This window comes from Tachypleus tridentatus, chromosome 6 (genome assembly GCF_004210375.1).
Source record: "Tachypleus tridentatus isolate NWPU-2018 chromosome 6, ASM421037v1, whole genome shotgun sequence".
Classification (NCBI taxonomy): Eukaryota; Metazoa; Arthropoda; class Merostomata; order Xiphosura; family Limulidae; genus Tachypleus; species Tachypleus tridentatus.
In genome coordinates, this window is record NC_134830.1 from 153,090,522 (window position 1) to 153,115,559 (window position 25,038).

At 36.8% G+C, this 25,038-nt stretch overlaps 1 protein-coding gene across 3 annotated transcripts in view; it reads right to left on the reverse strand.

Moving 5' to 3' along the window:
* LOC143254110 (neprilysin-2-like) overlaps positions 1-25,038 on the reverse strand; it is a 91,968-nt gene that overhangs the window by 30,266 nt on the left and 36,664 nt on the right. The window contains exons 1-4 of one of the 3 annotated variants that reach the window (XM_076508897.1): positions 16,688-16,972; positions 11,156-11,289; positions 4,905-5,021; positions 1,914-2,075 (exon numbers count right to left, since the gene is read on the reverse strand). In XM_076508897.1, coding sequence (XP_076365012.1) covers positions 1,914-2,075; positions 4,905-5,021; positions 11,156-11,289; positions 16,688-16,800 — 526 coding nt within the window. In that variant the 5' untranslated portion in view covers positions 16,801-16,972. Of the gene's footprint in view, positions 1-1,913; positions 2,076-4,904; positions 5,022-11,155; positions 11,290-12,454; positions 12,596-16,687; positions 16,973-25,038 lie in introns of those variants that run through there. The other 2 variants (XM_076508899.1, XM_076508898.1) reach the window with 2 other exon arrangements.

A 25,038-nucleotide genomic window follows, 5' to 3' on the forward strand; every position in this document is an offset into this window, starting at 1 on the left:
ACTCACTTATAGAGAAAAAATATATGTTAAAACGGCTGGTATGGGTAGAGAAAGCACTATCTAGAGGAGCGTCAGGTTAACGATGACCGAAGAAGGTCGAAACGTTGTTCGCTCCTCTAGATAGTGCTTTCTTTATCCATACCAGCCATTTTCACATACATAATTTATTTTTCTGTTTATTATAAATATAATTACAAATCTGAGTTAAAGATCACTTTTCTCTATAGACACAAAACATATTATCATTGTAACTTTACTTAAAGAACAGCTTTATCAGGGTTTTTTCTGAATAATTAATAAATATAAATAGTTTAGTGTTTAATAATCCTTACCCTAATTCTGATGCGTTACCAATTAAAATTGAAAACATAAATAAACACTGAAGTGCACCAACTCAATCCGGTTCATACCATAACATTTACTAAGAAATCTACTAATATAAACATTGACTCAATCATTTATAAGTATGTATTATTCCAGTCGGCTAGAGTAGAACTTGCATTGATGAAAGGCCTAGTCGGCACTGGATACAACTTAGATCTCGTGATTGACGTATTATTATGCATCATTTTTATATTACAGAATTCGGGAAAAGCAAGCTGAATAAGGCCATATTCAGGTACATGGTCGCAATAAATGACGTGTTTGTGAAATGTACAGTTAGCTTGTTTCCCTTAATTACTTTGAAGTTTCACCACATACCAACGTTTTCATCTGTCAATTACTGTCACCCACAAGTTCTTATTACTACCAATAAATATTTCCTAAAACCAATGTTTCAGTATTATGTAACAGAATGATCTATCTGCACTATGTCCACCTTGTGGAGTTACTAAAATTTCTGGACTCTATATTCTTGCGGTTAAGATATAAAAGCAACTTGGATTTATTTATTTTTAAAACACATCTCAAGGCTATAGAGTTGGTAGTTAAATCACATGCTTTGAAACCGAATTTTACACAAAGACAAAGGAACAAGGAACCACACATTCTGTACACTCTCTTTGGGTGAGGAAGTTCGTATGACAAACTGAATTTTAACTTACTCAAGCGAGCATTTTGTCTTTCTGGCGAAAATTACGTTCTAACCGTAAAGTAATTAGAAATTAGTTGATTTAAAGTTATTGGTAAATTAATTATAAGTTTAGCACGTGAAGGAAGACAAGCGATGGGCTTTTCTTAGTTTCACATTAAATCGATTTTCTTATAAATAAAAAACTATACACTTCAGTAGTTGTATTACTTTCCACAGAACTTTAATGGTATTGGTAGTATTCTAAATTTAGGGAAATATAGAAATCGGTATCTATGTATGCCCATCTATCCACTCACCTATCAGTCGATTTTTCATCCATCCATCTATCCACTCACCTACCAGTCCATCTTTCGTCCATCCATCTGTCCACTCACCTACCAGTCCATCTTTCGTCCATCCATCTGTCCACTCACCTATTAGTCCATCTTTCGTCCATCCATCTGTCCACTCACCTATTTGTCCATCTTTCGTCCATCCATCTGTTTACTCACCTATTAGTCCATCTTTCTTCCATCCATCTGTACACTCACCTATTAGTCCATCTTTCATTCATCCATCTATCCATTCACCTACCAGTCCATCTTTCTGCCATCCATCTGTCCACTCACCTATTAGTCCATCTTTCGTCCATCCATCTGTCCACTCACCTGTCAGTCCATCTTTCATCCATCCATCTATCCCCTCACCTATCAGTCCTTCTTTCATCCATCCATCTATTCACTCATCTATCAGTCCATCTTTCATCCATCTATCTACTCGCCTATAAATCCAATCACACATTAATCCATATTTCATCCACTCATCTATCCATTCACCCATTTATCCATCCAACTTCATAGAAACATCTTCCGTTAACAACGTGAATACCAGTTATTACCTCTAAGTTTCTTATCCAGTTCGTCTTGAAGCAGTGAAAACACAGACAGTGCAGACTTATCGTCTGGGATCACTTGCCGTTCGATCCATCCACCACAAGAGAAGTGATAAAAGTCCTCGCAAGGATTTACCGATTCGTCGATGTTCTGAAGCAGGTTTGCCGCTATAAGAAAGAGAACCATCATTACTCTGGTAATGATTTTTACCGGAAACTAATCGAACAATGTTATCACACGCGATACCAAACAATCTTATTAATGTAGCTGATGGAAACATCGTATCCAAATAAGCACAAGATGGGTAGCTGAAGTCCGTCAAATTTGTATTAATTACAATCCTTCATTGTTTAGGCAACGTCTCAAATAGCTTGCAACTTGTAAGTCCAGATTCAATTAAAAGATTTGAACCTTTTTTCTCACAGATGCCAATGTTATTCACTAAATCGTTTCCATGTTAAAAGATAAGCAACCCTTGCGGTTACAAGTTTAAGTACACAACATAAAAATATCATACGTACACATTGGAATATTATATATATATCATACCTACACATTGGAATATTATATATATATCATACGTACACATTGGAATATTTAATTACTTGTTTCAAATTAGTCAACTCTGGGAAGTTTAAAGCAGAATCCTCTTTTTTCATGGTGGTACAAAACTTAAAAACTATGTGGCAATGCTACAGAAATGGACGTATATGTGTGTCCATTACACTGCTCTACAGGAGACGTGTGTTCATTATACTGCTCTACAGGAGACGTGTGTTCATTACACTGCTCTACAGGAGACGTGTGTTCATTATACTGCTCTACAGGAGACGTGTGTGTGTCCATTACACTGCTCTACAGGAGACACGTGTGTGTCCATTACACTGCTCTACAGGAGACGTGTGTTCATTACACTGCTCTACAGGAGACACGTGTGTGTTCATTACACTGCTCTAAAGGAGACATGTGTGTTCATTATACTGCTCTACAGGAGACGTGTGTTCATTATACTGCTCTACAGGAGACGTGTGTCCATTACACTGCTCTACAGGAGACGTGTGTGTGTCCATTACACTGCTGTACAGGAGACGTGTGTTCATTATACTGCTCTACAGGAGACGTGTGTTCATTATACTGCTCTACAGGAGACATGTGTGTCCATTATACTGCTCTACAGGAGACATGTGTGTTCATTATACTGCTCTACAGGAGACATGTGTGTCCATTATACTGCTCTACAGGAGACATGTGTGTTCATTATACTGCTCTACAGGAGACATGTGTGTTCATTATACTGCTCTACAGGAGACATGTGTGTTCATTATACTGCTCTACAGGAGACATGTGTGTTCATTATACTGCTCTACAGGAGACGTGTGTTCATTAAACTGCTCTACAGGAGACGTGTGTCCATTACACTGCTCTACAGGAGACATGTGTGTTCATTATACTGCTCTACAGGAGACATGTGTGTCCATTATACTGCTCTACAGGAGACGTGTGTGTTCATTATACTGCTCTACAGGAGACGTGTGTGTCCATTATACTGCTCTACAGGAGACGTGTGTGTCCATTATACTGCTCTACAGGAGACGTGTGTTCATTATACTGCTCTACAGGAGACGTGTGTGTGTTCATTATACTGCTCTACAGGAGACATGTGTGTTCATTATACTGCTCTACAGGAGACGTGTGTTCATTAAACTGCTCTACAGGAGACATGTGTGTCCATTACACTGCTCTACAGGAGACATGTGTGTTCATTACACTGCTCTACAGGAGACATGTGTGTTCATTACACTGCTCTACAGGAGACACGTGTGTCCATTACACTGCTCTACAGGAGACACGTGTGTCCATTACACTGCTCTACAGGAGACACGTGTGTTCATTATACTGCTCTACAGGAGACGTGTGTTCATTAAACTGCTCTACAGGAGACATGTGTGTGTCCATTACACTGCTCTACAGGAGACGTGTGTTCATTACACTGCTCTACAGGAGACATGTGTGTCCATTATACTGCTCTACAGGAGACATGTGTGTTCATTATACTGCTCTACAGGAGACATGTGTGTCCATTATACTGCTCTACAGGAGACATGTGTGTCCATTATACTGCTCTACAGGAGACGTGTGTTCATTATACTGCTCTACAGGAGACGTGTGTGTGTTCATTATACTGCTCTACAGGAGACATGTGTGTTCATTATACTGCTCTACAGGAGACGTGTGTTCATTAAACTGCTCTACAGGAGACGTGTGTCCATTACACTGCTCTACAGGAGACATGTGTGTTCATTACACTGCTCTACAGGAGACATGTGTGTTCATTACACTGCTCTACAGGAGACATGTGTGTTCATTATACTGCTCTACAGGAGACACGTGTGTCCATTACACTGCTCTACAGGAGACATGTGTGTTCATTATACTGCTCTACAGGAGACGTGTGTTCATTAAACTGCTCTACAGGAGACATGTGTGTGTCCATTACACTGCTCTACAGGAGACATGTGTGTTCATTACACTGCTCTACAGGAGACTTGTGTGTCCATTATACTGCTATATAGAGAACACACATACACACACACAGATATATCTGTGTGTGCGCACGCGTGCGCAAATAATAGTTCTCTATAACCGTAGACCGCATCCATATACGGGGGTGGAAGACCAAGTGGGAGTCCGCAACTATAACTTTAGGAACATATTTGAAACTACATATTTAAAAATAGAAAACGTTTTAACAACTAAGGCACGAATATTACTACTATTAAATAATACGATAACAATAATAAGCATAGGGAAATGTGCATCACCTAGACAAGTAGGTTATACTAGGAGCATAACCTGTTTTTAATCGATCAATTAGAGCGAATGACGTAACAAAGGAAACACAAAGCGATGCATTGAATACTAATAACAGGACACTCTCTAAAATGTTACATCTGGTACAATTACTACAAAATGTAGTGTAACAGTTCTTGCAATACCTGCAATAACACAGCCTCTTCTTTCACAGATTTCTCTTTTTTCGTTCTCGTTAGCTTGTTGTCGTTCTTCGACCAACCTATCAGCTTTAGAGGGAAGTCGAACTGTCACTCTCTCGTCTGGAAAAGAAACAACGTGAATATATTGCATACTTACAGCATCTAAATAAATATAGACGTAAACTATACATTGTCCTTTTTTCTCACACTGAAATACTTTAAATTTTCCAACTGAAACCATATTTATTTATGTAAAAGCTTTGAAATAATCGTAATAGCAAAATATTGTGTGCTGTCAACAGTCTACAAAATTCAAACAGTGTGAAAATTCAACTTAAACAAAACGTAATTAGCAACAACATTCAAACACTGAGTGAAAATTCAACTCAAACAAAAGGTAATTAGCAACAACATTCAAACAGTGTGAAAATTCAACTTAAACAAAACGTAATTAGCAACAACATTCAAACACTGAGTGAAAATTAAACTCAAACAAAAGGTAATTAGCAACAGTATTCAAACACTGAGTGAAAAATCAACTGAAACAAAAGGTAATTAGCAACAATATTCAAACACAGTGTGAAAATTCAATTTAAACAAAAGGTAATTAGCAACAATATTCCAACACAGTGTGAAAAATCAACCGAAACAAAACGTAACTAACAACAATATTTAAAGACAAAGTGAAAAATCAACTAAAGCCCTAGGTAATTAGCATAAATCCTTACTAATATCTCTCATGTTTGAGTTATTAATGTTTAATCGCAAAGCTATTTTCATCACAGGTATCGGACACCGATTTTGAGTGTTACGAGTCTTCTAGTCACTGGAATGTGCTTGTGTATTGTATGCACGTATAAAGAAATACACTACTTCTGATTTTCTTGTCTTATTCAGATCTCAAAAGGAATGCTGTTTCCGCATTCATCTGACAGATCTTGAGGTTGAGGTTCCCATGACAACAAAATGATTGACAGAAAGTGTAACGTTGGCGGTGGGTGGTGATGACTAGCTGCCTTCCCTCTAGTCTTATACTTCTAATTTAGGGACGGCTAGCGCAGATAGCCCTCGAGTAGCTTTGTGCGAAATTCAAAAAAAAAATAACCAAGAAATATACATGAGCAGGAAAGGTGATTTTATAAACTCTTTAGAATCACGTATAAACAGAGCAGCAAAATGAAGGTAATAACAATAATGCACTTGTCATTAAAGAAATAGTCCTCTTTCAGAAAACAGTCTTGAAAGAATGTTGTACTGTTATTGTTTCAAGCTGTCTTCAACTTTACAAAAAACTGTTGGTGTTTACGTTCGAAACTATAAACTATCAACTACGTCTACAAAGTAAATAAATGTGAATAAATAGGTTGGTTTGAGTTTTTGAGAAAAATCGTATTCGGTAATTCAACCGTTTTTACGAATCTAAAAACGCCCTACCAGAGAACCGGAAACGACGTTTCATGACGTCATACGCGGCATCATGCGTGTTTGTAAACTTAAAAGCAAAATTTTTGGTCGCAAATTTTTCACTCGAAAAATGAATTAATGCATGAAAACCAGATAATACAAATCTGTTTCTGATATTCATCTTTTTGTAACTCTGTAATTCGTGAAAAACAAATATAGTAAATACGCGTATGACATATTCATGACGTAATATCTGCAACTTGTGTGGTTGTACACAATGACAGTTTTAGCTTAAATACTCGATAGAAACTAGGAACACAGAGTATGCAAAACTGTTTCTGACACTATTCATCACTTTATAATCCAATAGACGTCGAATCTGCGTGTTACCTTTTCGTTTTGGTCCACTGCACGCAGAAAATTCGGCTGCTCGATTTTTTCTGCACACTTCAATGGAGAAAAATAAAGTTATCCGTGACAGGAAATGGAGGCGACACAGGAAAATCGTGAAGCGTATTGCAAATCTACATGCAAGCAGGATACAAAATTCGCGAAGTTAGAGGTTGCACATCGTGTAACGAAAAAGGTTTTCTCCAGTATCATATAAGCAAGAGTTTCATTATTGTACGGTTATTTTCAAAATGAATTTGCGATCTTCTCGCACATATCCAGACAAGCCAATGTTTGGTGTTTACACATAGGTTGATAAACCAGGTTGAATTGTTACCTTTATTGCTCTACTATGAGGACCCAAATATTCTATACGTGTTACAAGCCACGAAGCTCCGTTATTTATACAGTTTATGCCCAAAAACAGAGTGGATCCTCCTATACCTATCAACTAGACGCTGGAAACTAGCGGTCCACAAGTCCAGTTCAAGATAGCACGACTTAACCATGTGTTTTATATGCTGCTTTGGACTTACTGTAGCAAAGAAATAATGAATTTGATATAAAACTTCACAGTCAAGTTTCACTTACATTCTCTGTATACTTAAACTGTGAATTATGTATGAAATGATGGTGGAAAATCACAGCAACAAATGGCACATACGATGTTTATCTGACAACATGTACTCCGTTTGTATAAAAAAATCTGAAAAACATTATAATAAATTTATATTAATGTAACTTCACGGAGAAACTACCATTCCTCCTTCTCTCAACTTTAGTACTCTGCGTCATCCACGAACTTTAAAATTTAATAAACTGTAAACGCGGGTAAACGTATTATCGCACATTATGCAATTTGACCCGTTCATACAATTTTGGAAGTAGCCATTCGTATAAAAACACGTAGCAGAACCAAACAAAATTGGAAAAGCTTCATCGTGACACACCCCTAATATGATCAATTCTAAGAAATATAAATTAATCAGAACCAAAAACACAAACAATTTTATACTTATGACCACAAGAATGCCTTGTGCTCGAGTCGCGTGCACCCAATATTCTCATAGGTTATCTCAACATTTTCCTGTATAATTTATGCTTGTTTGTTACTAAGCACAAAGTTACAAAATGGGCTATATCTCTGCCCTGTCAACTACGAACATAGAAATTAGAGTTTTAGTGTCTTAAGCCTTTAGATGTGCCTGTAGTGGGTAAACATCACTTATTAAAAACTTTGTTTACATGTAAGTGTTAGCAACAACATAATAATGTTACTAATATGTCAAACTCGAAATGGTATTCGAGAGGCGGTAAAAACCAAGCTTTGGGGGCACAATAAGAACCTGATGTATTCATTCACTATATCTTAGACATATTCGGTCGAAAAAACTCGTTGAATGCAGTTTTGTATGTAAAGGTATCATACTATAATAGAACACTTGCTTACATGATACTGTAAAAACTTTTTTATTACACAATGTGCAACCCATAACTTTGCAAAATTTTTATTTTGTGTACGTGTAGATTTGCAATAGGGGTCATGATTTTCCCGATTTGCCTCCGTTTCCCGTCACGAAGAACTTTATTTCTCTTCTTTTTCAGGGTGCAGTTATGACGTCATGAATACGTGTCAGGCTGATCTAATGCACTGGCGCCATCTATATAAATATAGCAGTACTGCCTGCTGTAGATCCAGGTAAATACTTCGCAGGGTGTAGACATGAAGATTTGTTGGGTCCCACTGTTATTCTAATTCTGGTATTTAGATTTAACAGGTAGCATAGTTTTAAAAAAGGTCAGGTAGTTAGAGCGCTTGACACGCAATATGCGGGTCGAGGGTTCGAATGCCCGTTCCATCAAACTTGTTCGCCCTTTTAGTCGTGGGAGTGTTATAATGTAACGGTCTTTCCCATTATTCATTGGTTACAAACAAGCACAGGAGTTGGCAGTGGATTGTGGTGACTAGCTGCCTTGTCTCTAGTCTTTCGCTATTAAATTAGGGAAGACTAAGGCAGATATCCCTCGTGAATCTTTGTGCGAAATTCAAAACAAACAAACAAACAAACAAAATAAAGGAATATGGATTAATCTGGGGTACCAAGAATATGCTAAAAAGACTTGTAGCAAGTTGTAGTCCAACCATGATAAGCAAAATTCAAAACAAACAAATAAAACCAATAACATACAAACTTTCTCATGTCACCAGTCCCAGCTCTGAAATTTCATAATTAGGTGTTTTGAGGATGGAGCTTATTGAGACAAAAAATGAAAATGAAAACCAACTTTTAGTAAAATTATTTTCGTTCAAAAAAAAAGCCAACCAATTATCGCCCTTCAGTAGTAATCCGAAGATTACAGGTTCGAATCCCTGTCACACCAAACACCGTGGGGGCATTATAATGGTACGGTCAATCCCACTATTCATTGGTAAAAGAGTAGCCCAAGAGTTGGCAATGGGTGGTGATGACTAGCTGCCTTCCCTCTAGTCTTATACTGCAAAATTAGAGACAGCTAGCACACATAGCCCTCGTGTAGCTTTGCATGAAATTCAAAACAAACCGAATCCTTCAGAAGTAGAAATCATTGCTCTCAGCTATCGTCCTTTCAAAAGTACTTCACCAGTGATATAGGTATGTCTCCACAATTGTATGTGTGTACGAGGGACTAGCGATAAGAGAGTTGTTTTGTTTTTTGTTTTTTGAATTTTGCACAAAGCTACTTGAAGGCTATCTGTGCTAGCCATCCCTAATTTAGTAGTGTAAGACTAGAGGGAAGTCATCACCACCCACCGCCAACTCTTGGGCTACTCTTTTACCAACAAATAGTGGGATTGACCGTCACATTATAACGCCCCCACGGCTGAAAGGGTGAGCATGTTTGACGCGACGCGGGATAAGAGAGTCTGAATCGTAACTACAATTATAAGGAAATAAACGTAGGAGGCCAAATTACTTTTTATGCGGGAGGGGGCATCTTTTGTACTGCCATATATATAGCAGAATTAATCATAATTAATCGTGATTATTTCTTATCATATTTATTTAATACACTTTGTTTTTTATTTCTCCGAAAATAATATTTCATTTAGAATTTAGAAATTGAAATGTTGAGATTCCAGCCAGAACAATCTTGATTATATTAGGTTTAAATTGTTTCTATAAGTTTAGCTAGGCCTAATTTCTAGGCTTAAGCTCAGTCCCTTGTGTTTAATACGTGTAAAATATGCTTTGTTGCTAATCTTTGTTTTCACCTTCTTATTTTCCATTTATTTCATCTTAGCCAATGTTTAATATCCATTAAGATCTTAACAATGAGAACAATTTAAGTCTTTTGAATCTTAAATAAAGAAAAAATTAAACCAACTACACTTTTCCACACAAACTCTCTCTCTGCTGTCCTACAAACAGCTTTATTCAAAACGAATACTTTCTTTAGAAATTACAAATTGTAATGGTCTGATTAAGACGATAACAGTCGTTATTAATTAACACAGAAGTGCAGCGAAAGATAAAACCGTAATGTTAGTTGCTATTCAAACGAATAATGTTAAACATCAGATACAAAAGCCACCAGGCGGAAATGAGATAATATATTGTGACTCAAAAGTTGTTAGATACTATTCGTATTTCTAAACTTCAAGAAAACAAAAGATAATTGTTCGTACTGTTTGAATATTTTGTTAAAACACATGCAAGTATAAATAATATCTAAACGTTATATAGAAATAACCAGACAAGAAGTTTGAAAGGATAGGTTACCCAAATGGATGATGGGTGGGTTAGCAAAGTAGAAGAGTATAAGGTTTGAATTTCGCTGAATGCTACACTAGAGCTTTCTGGGTTAACCATCCATAACTTAGCAGTCAGAGAGTAGAGGAAGACGGGTAGTTAAAACCTCTTGGACTAATAACTGTCATGTTATAATGCCCTCACAGCTGAAATGGCGAGCATGTTTCGTGGGACGGGGATTCGAACCCGCAGATTGCGAGTCAAACCATTCCCTGCCAAACCAACTTGCCAAAACTCCACTACTACCAATAGCCATTCCCTGCCAAACCAACTTACCAAAACTCCACTACTACCAATAGCCATTCCCTGCCAAACCAACTTACCAAAACTCCACAACTACCAATAGCCATTCCCTGACAAACCAACTTACCAAAACTCCACAACTACCAATAGCCATTCCCTGACAAACCAACTTACCAAAACTCCACTACTACCAATAGCCATTCCCTGCCAAACTAACTTACCAAAACTCCACTACTACCAATAGCCATTCCCTGCCAAACAAACTTACCAAAACTCCACTACTACCAATAGCCATTCCCTGCCAAACAAACTTACCAAAACTCCACTACTACCAATAGCCATTCCCTGCCAAACAAACTTACCAAAGCTCCACAACTACCAATAACAATTTCCTGCTAAACTAAGTTGATAATTAAATGAACTTACCCACGTTTCTTTGGTACTGGAAACCAACAACAGCCAGAGCTACAGCCATAGCGAGAAACATGACGAGAGATACTGATGTCACTCCACACAGTGTCCTTTCCAGACGACTTCGTCTGTTCCACCAAGGAGGATTTCTGTGAAAAATCAGAAAAAGAAAGGGGTGCGAAGGTTAACTTACGTGGTCTTGGTAACCTACAAACTTGCCCAGCTTTGTAAGGTGGTTAGGGCGCTCGACTCGTAATCTGAAGGTCGCTGATTCGAATCCCTGTCACATCAAACATTATCGCCCATTTAGCCATGGGAACGTTATATAGTTACGATCAATTCCACTGTTCATTGGTGAAAAAAAAAGTAGACCAAGATGTGACAGTGGGCGATGATGACTAGCTGCCTTCCCTCTGATCTTACAGTCCTAAATTATTGACGACTAGCGCAGATAGCCCTCGTGCAACTTCGCGCGAAATTCAAAACAAGCTTATGTATTATGTATGGACGAGAACTCAGACGGATGAATTAATACGAAGAAAATAACTTCATTACAACATTTGTAAAGGGGAAAGCGAATAAAAACTGTTAATTATGAATCATAGACTGGATTATTTATTGCTGCGAAAAACAAAAATCACGAATTAATTTGTTTTACTGAAGAGTTGTGTGCACCAGCCGTCCTCTTAGTTTAACCAGAACATAGTTGCACTATAGGGCTGAATACCTTCCCTTACGTGTTAGTGTTCCAAATCTTTAACTTCCACTTTTGTGGAAAACACACGATTAGCTGTATTTTTTTCTTTCTACGCTGCATTTTGAAAACGAGGGTTGGAAGGAATAATAATACTTGCTTGTTTGTTGAATTTCTCGCCCACCTATTCGGAAGTTGTCTGCTGTATCCGTCCGTAACTTGGAAGTGATAGACCAGATGAAAAGGTAGCTAGTCAACACCACCCACCGCCAACCGTTGGGTTACTCTTTTACCAACGAAAAAGTGGGATTGATTGTTACGTTATAATACTCCCAAAATCGAAAGAGTGATGATGTTCGGTGACATGAAACGAACCCGAGTCCAGCAGGTGGCGAGTCGAGTGCCTTAACCTGAATGGAAAAGCATAACAAAATGAAACCGACGAGTTTAGTAAGGGTACCTCTGATTAAAATAGCGGCGACCACGGAGAGAACAAAAATTTAAACGAATAAATAACTGATGTAAGCTGCTCTAAGTAAGGCAAGATAAATATGGTTGACGTTACATTAAGAAAACAGTAGAAACAGATTTAAAATAGCGAAATACGACAACTTCCCTACCCTCACGTGAACATTTGAGAGTGTTACTGGCTATAAACATTACTGTCTCCTTCAAACTCACAGCTGTCTTTACGTGTCATGTATTCTTGCCAGATGCAGTCTGCATGTGACGTAGCAATATCTATTCGAGCGCCTTTTTGCGTTCCACTACAATCGATATAATGTTTTCAACATTTATCGTTTCTGTCTCTTTACTAATGTCAGAATAAAGTACCAAATAATTGAAGACGTCTTGACGTATACCATTCTTCATAGTATTTCGTATATTAATACGAAAAATATAATATCCAGGAATAAAAGTCGCAGGTGTGTTCAAAAACAGGCGGGAAATTTCGTACAAACATGATCACAGTTAAACTTTTGTTCTGTTACATTCTTTTTGCACATCTACAATTTTTAAATTACATCTAAAATGACTGTTAAATAATGACGTATTAAAAAACAAAAGATAATATTGTTGAAGTTATGGTGATAAAATAGCTTTAATATTATACAAACAAACCATTATTTATTATTCAAAATACGTTTCTTAAAATGTTCCATGTTTTTTCACACTATTGTACAGGGTGGCCCGTTAGTCCCTACCCATCCATATGTTATTATGTTCTATTCAATTACGCATGTATTATAAATTTGTTTCTTTTTTTCAGAGAATTATGGCCGATGTAAGCCCATTTACACATGAAAATGTCTTACAGAACATGGCGTCGCATAATATTATGCAGCGAGAGTGAGGGACAGCACACAGATACACTGGATACATAAGATATATGGATGGGTAGGGACTTACGGGCCACCCTGTATGTATGATGCGATCACACGTAATGTGTGTTGTCAGTCTGTAGAAGTCATGTGTTGACAATTAATAACCGATTTGAAATATTTTCCTTTCACAAGTATTCATATATCTAGGTCTTTTATTAAAAATGACATGTGCAATACGTTACTACAGGTGTAATATTTTGTCCTCTATCTTAATGTTATCTGAACCGTAACCTAACACTTGAAACTTGTATCAAGATTGTATAATCAGATGCATTACCAAGTGGTTTTAAAGACAGTCAGGTGTGTTCAAATAACATTTGACTGATATTTGACGTAACAACTTGTTTCATTCTTTGAATGAGTTAAGTTTTATTATCACGGCTTTCCCATTTTACAAACCGGTTCTGATTCACATTGTACTCTGATATATAGGTTCGATCCCTATTTAACAAGAGTTTCACAGTAGCTCATACGCTTGCTAAAACCACAAATTAAAAATGGCTGCCAAGACGGTAAGTTTGAGTGACTAGGAAACATGCTTGTCTGTCTGTTTATACAGTACACGTGTCTATATGTTTTCAGAAACGGAAACAGCCCGTAAACGGAAATGCGTTTTTACAGTACACTTCTTCCGGAAACAAGAATTATGAAATACGAAATGTGTCAATAATCGTTGATTATTTAGTGCGAATTAACTAAAACATCACCATTCAAAGACAGATACTGTACTGTAAGTTATGTTAACCTAACTTAGAAGTGACAGAATAAGAATATGCAGCTAGTCAACAACAACACCCACCGCCAACTCTTGGGATACTCTTTACCAAAGAATAGTGGGATTGATCGTCACTTATACCATCCATCTTCATGGAAGAAAGGGCGAGTATTATTCGGTGACAGAATTCGAACCCGCGACACATTGATTGTTATGTGTCTTTAAAGTTTATCATATTCGTCACTGAAAGTTAATTTTTGAGAAATATTTTACACATTCTGTTCATTACATAGATTAAAGCCCAGCTAAATCTCTTAAACTAACCGTAAGTTATTACTGGAATTATGGCCGAAATTACTAACAACAGTGAAGGTAAACAAATAGAGTACATTCTAACTATTATAAAATCTTCTATTTCATAAAATTACTTATTAAGATAACTCATAATTCTGACCCACGTAGGCGCCATGTTTTGATCCTAAGTTACTGTAACATGCACGTGTTATTTTTATATTATCCAGCAATGCTACGTCACGATTCTTAATCTCTCAATTAAAACCTGACCCACCCGCCCCTAGTGACTCAGTAATAAGTCTGTTATAATAATAACATTCGGGTTTCGATGCCCGCAGTGGGCACAGCATAGATAACCCGTTGGTTAACGTTATGCTTAACAGCAAAGAAAAACAAGAAAAAGAACACCTTATTAAGGTAATTTATGAAAGTTCTGGTTGTTGTAATTTATACAAAAGATTTGTAATTAAAAGATTTGTTTGAATCACTAAAGTGGTCATTTTATAGCCAAATATATACAGAATAAGACTAGTGCTATCTCCAGTAAATACGTTTTAATTATCAAAACTGTACACGTTCTATACATTTCTTTCTTTACTTACTTAAGGTGAAAGTACTTCATTTTGTAAGCTGGCAGTGATTTAGCTTATAGTTTTTAATACAATGGTAAGGAAGTAGGTTTAAATGTTCGTTACAGACACAACTTTTTAAAAGTTGTAGTTTATATAAAAAAAAATTAAATAAACTTTTTTTTCACACAAGAAGTCTAATTTTGGAAACATAAGTTCGTATTTTGGTTTTATGAGAATTTCTTATTTAACATATACATAACAGTAGAACTATTATGTGATTTGTGCTAAGTAGAACCATCAGAACTATAGACGACAGTACATCACAATAGAACTATCAGGCGGTTAGTGTTAACTATAGCTAACAGTACTTCACAATAGAATTATCAGGCGGTTAGTGTTAACTACAGCTAACAGTACTTCACAATAGAACTATCAGGCGGTTAGTGTTAACTATAGCTAACAGTACTTCACAATAGAACTATCAGGCGGTTAGTGTTAACTATAGCTAACAGTACTTCACAATAGAATTATCAGGCGGTTAGTGTTAACTATAGCTAACAGTACTTCACAATAGAACTATCAGGCGGTTAGTGTTAACTATAGCTAACAGTACTTCACAATAGAACTATCAGGCGGTTAGTGTTAACTATAGCTAACAGTACTTCACAATAGAACTATCAGGCGGTTAGTATTAACTATAGCTAACAGTACTTCACAGTAGAACTGTCAGACGATCAGTATTAACTATAGCTAACAGTACTTCACAGTAGAACTGTCAGACGATCAGTGTTAACTATAGCTAACAGTACTTCACAATAGAACTGTCAGACGATCAGTGTTAACTATAGCTAACAGTACTTCACAATAGAACTACCAGGCGGTTAGTGTTAACTATAGCTAACAGTACTTCACAATAGAACTATAAGGCGGTTAGTATTAACTATAGCTAACAGTACTTCACAATAGAACTGTCAGACGATCAGTGTTAACTATAGCTAACAGTACTTCACAATAGAACTACCAGGCGGTTAGTATTAACTATAGCTAACAGTACTTCACAGTAGAACTGTCAGACGATCAGTGTTAACTATAGCTAACAGTACTTCACAGTAGAACTGTCAGACGATCAGTGTTAACTATAGCTAACAGTACTTCACAGTAGAACTGTCAGACGATCAGTGTTAACTATAGCTAACAGTACTTCACAGTAGAACTGTCAGACGATCAGTGTTAACTATAGCTAACAGTACTTCACAATAGAACTACCAGGCGGTTAGTGTTAACTATAGCTAACAGTACTTCACAATAGAACTATCAGGCGGTTAGTATTAACTATAGCTAACAGTACTTCACAGTAGAACTGTCAGACGATCAGTGTTAACTATAGCAGTACTTCACAGTTAACTGTCAGACGATCAGTGTTAACTATAGCTAACAGTACTTCACAATAGACCTACCAGACGGTTAGTGTTAACTATAGCTAACAGCACTTCACAATAGAACTACCAGGCGGTTAGTATTAACTATAGCTAATAGTACTTCACAGTAGAACTGTCAGACGATCAGTGTTAACTATAGCTAACAGTACTTCACAATAGAACTACCAGGCGGTTAGTGTTAACTATAGCTAACAGTACTTCACAATAGACCTACCAGGCGGTTAGTGTTAACTATAGCTAACAGCACTTCACAATAGAACTACCAGGCGGTTAGTATTAACTATAGCTAATAGTACTTCACAGTAGAACTGTCAGACGATCAGTGTTAACTATAGCTAACAGTACTTCACAATAGAACTACCAGGCGGTTAGTGTTAACTATAGCTAACAGTACTTCACAATAGAACTACCAGGCGGTTAGTGTTAACTACAGATAACAGTATCTCACTGGTTTTGTGCAGTCCTTCTACTAATAAACGGGACTTCCTCATCGTCGTCCAAAAACGAGCATTTTGCTTTTCTGGTCTCCACAAAAAGCATCATTGAGCCTACCGCCACCATGAACAGAATAACATAAAACAGTATACTAATATCAAGCAATACATATAAAACGTGTCGGAAATCTTTAGGTTAGATACGAACATCCATTAATTGTTGTCGCCATGACACTTTTCACGTGTATTACAAACGTCATCTTTGGCCTTTATTTTACCTTGCCTGACTAGTCCCTCTATTGGTCGTTTTGTGCCACATGATTTTATATAACCAGCACTTGCTGTAAGTCACCTTACGAGACAATAGTAAATAACGCCATCTGACGTTACGTTATGTTGACGTATGATTTCAGCAGCTCTTTAAAAACGTGTTCGCTTGCAATTCGAGAATAATAGTTATTAATAGTACATCGTTTCAAGATATCAACTCGAACGTTGTCTTCTTAGAACAACAGCAAACTAATAGACAACCTATATTCTTCCCACCGCGAGGAATCGAACCCCACATTTTTATCTTGCAAGTCCATAAAATTACTGCTGATCCATTAAGGGACATCAGCTAAGTTAGTGGTCAGTTGAAAGAAATTTGAAACGGTTTATAGGATCATAAAGATTTAGACGACATTACAAAGAAAGCGGTGGTCGCTATAATGTGCGGTCAATCCCACTATTCGTAGGTAAAAGAGTAGCCCAAGAGTTGGCGGTTGATGTTGATGACCAGCTGCCTTCCCTCTGGTCTTACGCTGCTAAATTAAGGACGGTTAGAGCAGATAGCCCTCGAGTAGCTTTGTGCGAAATTAAAAAACAAACAAACTTTGTTAAGAGGTAAAATTCGGACGCCATTGTTGTAATTGACAGCCTAATAATTTCGAGTTGGCTGCCATCTATGATATTTTACATGAACTAATTTTAATGCATTTTCTATCAGCATATTTCCAGTTCAATTCACTAACGAAAATCGTATTACTTAAAATGATCTATCATTTTCGTAGTAACACATAATTGTAACTGAAGTGGATAACCTTTTGGATTTGAGTCGACTTACGACAATTAATCATTCAGATATTTAGTACGACGTGGATTCGAACCCGCGACCCACACATTACGAGTCGAGTGCCATAATCACGTGGCCATACCGAGCCCTTCCATTACTGTAACCTATGTGTGCAACCGTAACGACCTCTTAACGTACACAATATTAATACGAGGTCAGAAGTCTCTATAATGTGAAAAATATTTTAATATGCAAGTATGATATGTTTTCCTAACCATAGAGGGCGAGGAACAAAAATTCACAAATCTTACGACAAGTCTCTCCAAGTTCTCGCATGTAGCTTGTACCAACTGAAAGCTGGTTACTAACACTTAAATATAGTATGTTGAAAATTAATTTGTTTATAGATTTGTTTTGTTTTGTTTTTACTGGCTGGTCGAATGGAGTAAAGTTCTTGTAAAAATATTATAAAGTTTGTTTGGTTTTGAATTTCCGCAAAGCTACACGAGGGTTATCTGAGCAAACCGTCCGTAATTTAACAGTGTAAGACTGGAGGGAAGGCAGCTAGTCATCAACACTTACTGCAAAGTCTTGGGCTACTCTTTATTAACGAATAGTACGATTAACCGTGGCATTATAACGTCCCCAGGCCTGAAAAGGTGAGCATGTTTGGTGTGACGGGGATTTGAACCAACGACCCTCAGATTACGAGTCGAACGCCCTAACCACCAGGTTTATTTCCAACCGTTCCAACAATTAAAGTAGCTAATATATATATATTGATCAATGAAAGTAGCTAATACATATATATATTAATCAATGAAAGTAGCTAATACATATATATATTGATCAATGAAAGTAGCTAATACATATATATATTAATCAATGAAAGTAGCTAATACATATATATATTGATCAATGAAAGTAGCTAATACATATATATATTAATCAATGAAAGTAGCTAATACATATATATATTGATCAATGAAAGTAGCTAATATATATATATATATATATATATTGATCAATGAAAGTAGCTAATATATATATATATATATATATTGATCAATGAACGTGGCTAATATATATATATATATAATATATACTGATTTATTATGGCCATATATTCATAATATATATTGATTTATTATGACCGTATATTGATATCACAATCACCATATACAGACAAGTATCGTTTTATTTTTCAATACATAGACGACTCCCTCGCTGATACAGCTGTAAGTCTACGAATTTACAACGCTAAAATCAGGGGTTCGATACCCATTGGCGGATAGGCCGATGTGGCTTCGCTATAAGAAAACACACACACACCCAACTGTTCGACAGTAAATTGCCACCAGAAATATTTACAGCTGTAGAACGCCGAAGGTTCCTTTGTTGAAAGCCTTTTGTGATGGAACTTTGAAAGTGAAAAGACTTGTACAGCGACAACAGACTCCGAAACCACATCTCAGGTAACCTGAAGCGAGTGGAAATTAATGTCACGACATAGAACCTCGTCTCAGAAACTATCACAGCAAATAAAAGCATTTCTTCTGGTTAATAAAACAACAGACAGTTTTGAGTTGTCTGAGGCTCTAAAACCACATACTTCTGGCCACAGCACGACACGAACAGTTCTTTTTATCAAAAAAGATGGCCGAAGGACCTGGAATTACAGCAACTTTAGATGACCTCATATCTGGTCATTCTTCCAAGAAGATCCAATGGACTTTCGTATCTTTGGTCTACTTGAATGTTACCTCTTAAACCGACGTCCACACAAGTTGGAGAGAGAGTCTGTGGAAAGTCTGTCGAGCTGTATGTATGTGGTCGACGGTGGTGAGCACCGTCATTAGATGTAACTATTGTTACAGTGACGTCAATAGATGCAACTATAGTTACAGTGACGTCATTAGATGCAACTATAGTTATAGTGAAAACTATGTAATGACGTCCAGTTCCCAAATAAATTCGAAAAGTAGTCGTAAGTATATAGATGAATCGCTTTCTCATGCTTCAGATTTTTTGTTGTTTTTAACTCTTTTAACATGTCCTGATTTTATATGTAGAGTACACAACTCATTTCCACAGAAACGCGCTCCGTACCTTAGAGCATGAGTGTGATAAAAAAGTGAGTCCAATGCCACTATTTGATCAGACAAGAGTAGCCCAACAGTTGGTGCTGGGCGCTTGTTAACTGGCTGCTTTCTCTCGTTTTGGCCTAGCATGACCAGGTGGGTTAAGGCGTTCGACTCGTAATTTGAGGGTCGCGGGTTCGAATCTCAGTCGCACCAAACATGTCCTTTCAGCCGTGGGTATGTTATAATATAACGGTCAAACCCACTATTCGTTGGTAAAGGAGTAGCTCAAGAGTTGGCGGTGGGTGGTGATGACTAGCTGCCTTCCCCTTAATCTTACGCTGCTAAATTATGAACGGACAGCGCAGATAGCCCTCGAGTAGCTTTGCGCGAAATTCAAAAATAAACGAAAACAATTCTCTCGTTTTTTTATAAAGCTTAAAATTACGAACTGCTATGCGCAGATAATCGTCATGTGACTTTGAGTGAAAATTCTAAAATAAATTTAGCTGTCGATTATAGATTTACCGATTGCGAACAAATATTTCAAAGCAGGAAAAAACTCGTGGCCAACGTATGTTTTTCTTTTATTTCACCTTTAAACAGGTATTAAAAGCAAGTTCTAAATGTGTATTTTGAGACTGGTAAATAAAATGTTCTGGAAAAGACTTCTTGGAGAAACCAAAACATTGAAAACATTGTTATAGATTCAAATTAGGCCATCTATGTGACATGTTTTTATTATATGAACTTTTAAAAAATGTTACTTTCTAAACAGGATATTCAGTTACTTAACATGAAATTCTTTTAGATTAGATTAGAATAAATTAATCTACAGACTTTGGGCATAATCAATGGAAAGGATTTGATTTTCTGAGTTCAAAGCTGCAATTAAAATTAAAGTGTTTAAATTGTTGTAGTTGTTGTTTTGAATTAAGCACAAAGTTACACAATGGGCTATCAGTGCTCTGCCCACCACGGGTATCGAAACCTTGCTTTTAGCGTTGTAAGTACGCAAACATACCGCTGATCCACTGGGGGAGGGGCAATCAATCTCGTTTATAAAGTTTACTCTGGCGCGTAATCCGAGTGTCACAGGTTCGAATACAACACCAAACCAGTTTATTCTATAAAATATCCGAATGGTTAATTGTCGTAAGTCGACTCAAATCCAAAAGGTTATCCACTTCAGTTACAATTATGTGTTACTACGAAAATGATTGATCTTTTTAAGTAATATGATTTTCATTAGCGAATTGAACTAAAAATATGCTGATAGAAAATGTATTAAAATTAGTTCGAATGTTACCACTTAACAAAGTTTGTTTTTTAATTTTGCACAAAGCTACTCGAGGGCTATCTGTGCTAGCCGTCCCTAATTTAGCAGTGTAAGACTAAAGGGAAGGCAGTTAGTCATCACCACCCACCGCCAACTCTTGGGCTACTCTTTTACCAACGAATAGTGAGATTGACCGTCACATTATAACGCCTCCACGGCTGAAAGGGCGAACATGTTTGGCGCGACGGGGATGCGAACCAGCAACCCTCAGATTATGAGTCGAGTGCCTTAACACGCTTGGTCTTAACAAAGAGTTTATATATTTGTATCATTAAAGGAATGAAAAAATATTAGTTTATATATTCACGTAATTTTGCGTGTATTAATAATTAAATATTTAAATTAATATGCATCGATACTGTCTAATAGGTTATTTTTCAACAACGTCTTAAAAGAAAACAATATTTTTTCTTTGAAATTAGGCACAAAAGGAATCGAAAGCAGGCTTCGAGCGTTTTAAGTTCGCGAACAAAACAATTATTGCATAACGATTATCTGCTATATAAGGCGAGTCACACACACGTACAAGTGTTGATTCTTTTATCTGCTGTTGTGTGAGGATGATACATATACTACATTTATTTTCTTTCTCGAAAAATCGCCGTTTAATTTTTAGCCACGTTTTTGTGTACCAGCAATGCACGCGCTCCACGCTTGTATCTCGGATTTGATTTTGTTACTCATCAGTGTATCTACCAACCTACATTCATCTTTAATCATAAATAAGTCCAAGCTAGCGAGTTTATCGTCTGTTTAACGTGTTCACGATAACAGTTATAAAAGTGAATAGTCTGTTTGAAACTGTCAGCACAGTGTAATTACTTGATACTATTGTTTTGATTCATCAGTTATCACCTAATAAAAATAGCAGGAAGTTCAAAGTTATTACAATGTTATTTATAGACATTTACAGAACTTGTGAGTCAGTCATTGTATAGATATTGTTATAAAAGGAAACTGTTATAGTGTTGTGAAGAGCTGTTGAAGAGATAGAGAAAATACCATTTCAATTAACAGTCAGGCCTATCCATACTATAAATACTATCTCACTTATGATATATATTTTCTAATAAACAAATATAAACCCAAACAAAAATCACAAACGCTGGACTAATCAAAATAATTCCCAGGGTATAAGCTATAATTTGGAATGTAAAATGTACCTTAGGTTTTGGAGGTGAGTGAATAAGTTGGACCTATAACACGGTGGGGATACACCGACTATCAGTCTTAACCTTTGTTCGCCAGCCTCACATGAAGAAGTTCATAAAAATAAATAATAATAATAAAATAGAGATTAAACAATAATAACACAATAAAAAGAAATTGAAGTTAAGAGAGCGTGATGTGGGCATAACGTCAAGCCCATAACGTCACATATATATCTCACTATTTACTGCCTGCAGAGAGGTGTGGAAAGATGACCGCTCTACAAAGAAAAAAGAAGAAGAAATATAGGGAAATCAAGATAAACTTATCTTCCGAAGTTGACATTCCGAACCCCATTATGGTGGTAAAATCACTATTTAGTAGCACAGCAACCAATTATACTACTATAAAGTGTCCCAACCAGTTATCTAAACTGACTATTATAACACCCAACTACCTGTCATTATGCCCATTGTAACTACCAATTTCAGACTCTAAACAAGCCTACATATGTGGTAAGGTGTTCATCCGCATAAAGTAGTGCCGAGTTGTTTAAACGATCTTATAAACAATTAAAAATAGTTATCAGAAACTCTCAGCAAAATTGTATCTTTGTAGTACCATCTCCATGTCATTAAAGTACATTAAAATATGGAGGGAAAATATTATGTCTCACTAAATTCAGAAATTTATGCACAATGATGCAGTAAGAAAAATCCTTACATTTTTCGGAAAAACAACAACATTTTTTTGAATATTAATAAAGTGTTCAGAATTTCAAAAACGCTTCACGTTTCGTAGTGGATTATATCTTGTGTAGTGTATGTCTGAAAACTGATTAAAGTCTAAAACTGTGTTATAGTTCGTGGTAAAGGTCTTCTGATAATCACAGAAAGTTTTTAAGCCCCGCCATCTGTCTCATCCCCCTTGAGATATTAACGTCATTATGACGTTATTTTGTAAGTTATTTCTTGTGATTTGTTAGTACATTTCAATCAGCAGCCAGCTAATGATGACTAGATGAACGTTAACAAGGGTCAAATTGTTTCTTTTTGTTGAACATACTTCCGGTAAATAAAACGAATGAACGTGCGCTGTGTACGGTTGAATGTGGTTGGTCACGTATGACGTAACTTAAGTAACAGCGTAAAAGTACCCTCCCATTCACTGTCTTAATTAATGATGTGTTATTGTTGGAACCACCATTTACCGTTAGTTCATCTTGTTATAACCACCAGGTATAAATGGTGTTTTGAGGCAAAGTTTGTAATATATTCCCCAAAATTTAATTATTCAAAAACTTTACGTGCTTAAAGCAGTTACAACAGCAGTAGACTTTATGGTTTAAAACTCTGAAGTTGGGAGTTCGATCCCTAAGTTGGGAACAGCACTGCTACATTAAGGTTGCTTATATTTTGTATATATTTGGACACTTTTTTGTCCGTAAGGTTTGTTTATTTTGAATTTCGCGCAAAGATACACGAGGGCTATCTGCGCTAGCCATCCTTAATTTAGCAGTGTAAAACCAGAGGGAAGACAGCTAGTCATCACCACCCACCGCCAACTCTTGGGCTACTCTTTTTACTAACGAATAGTGGGATTGACCGTAACATTATTATGTCCCCACGGTTGAAAGAGCGAGCATGTTTGGTGCGACAGGGATTCGAACCCGCGACCCTCAGATTACGAGTCGAGTGCCTTAACCCACCTGGCGATGTCGTGCCTGTCCGTAAGGAGACAGTTTTGATTTAAAAAACACGACCACGCCGATAAGCCTCACGAATATTATGTTGGTGTGGAAAACCAAGTGACGTCGATTCCAATACTTCTGGCATCAGCAGGTTCCAGGAAGTCAAAGGAATTTATAAAAGAAATATGCATCATCAGAGATCGAAACAGTGGTTAACCCAGCATCATGAGAGATCAAAACAGTGTAGCGTTTCGTTTCTTTTAATCATTTGTAGCTTTTGGTTTATTGTTTAGGATCGTTCTATTTAAGGCCATTTGATGAGTGTGTACAATATATATCCAATCATTCAGCTTGATAGAACTCTGTACGTAAAAAATCAGTTGCTAAGAAGCCTAGATGGAAATGTTACCCAACAACATAACATGCAACATTAAAAATGAGTAGTAACACGAAATAAAACCTTAATCTGTAGGCTAAAAATCGGGTTTCGCTACCCGTGGTGACACAGCACAGATGGTCGGTCTATAGTGTAGCTCTGCGCTTGATAACAAACGAAACGACTCTTATTTGAGTAAATAAACGTCAAAATTTTTGAGTTTTGGTCTCAAACTGCCACGCCTACTGATCTGAATGGTAACAAGTTACGACTGTTATAAAACCTATACGCTAACAACAATACATCGTGGCCAGATGGTTAAGGCACCTGAGTCGTATTCTGAGGGTCGCGAGTTCAAATCCCTGTCGTACCAAACATGTTCGCCCTTTCAGCCGTGGGTACGTTATAACGTGGCGGTGAATCCCATTATGCGTTGGTAGAACAGAAGTCCAAGAATTGGCGGTGGGTGGTAATGACTACTTTCCTTCCCTCTAGTCTTACGCTACTAAATTAGGGACGTCTAACGCAGATAGCCCTCGTGTAACTTTGCGCGAATTTCAAGCAACATACTGACATGAAATTAATTAACAAAAGTTCAAGTACTTCAGGGACTAGGGACGTATTTTTAAGGATCTGTTTCACAACGTACATACATGACCCAGTTTCGACTTACTAT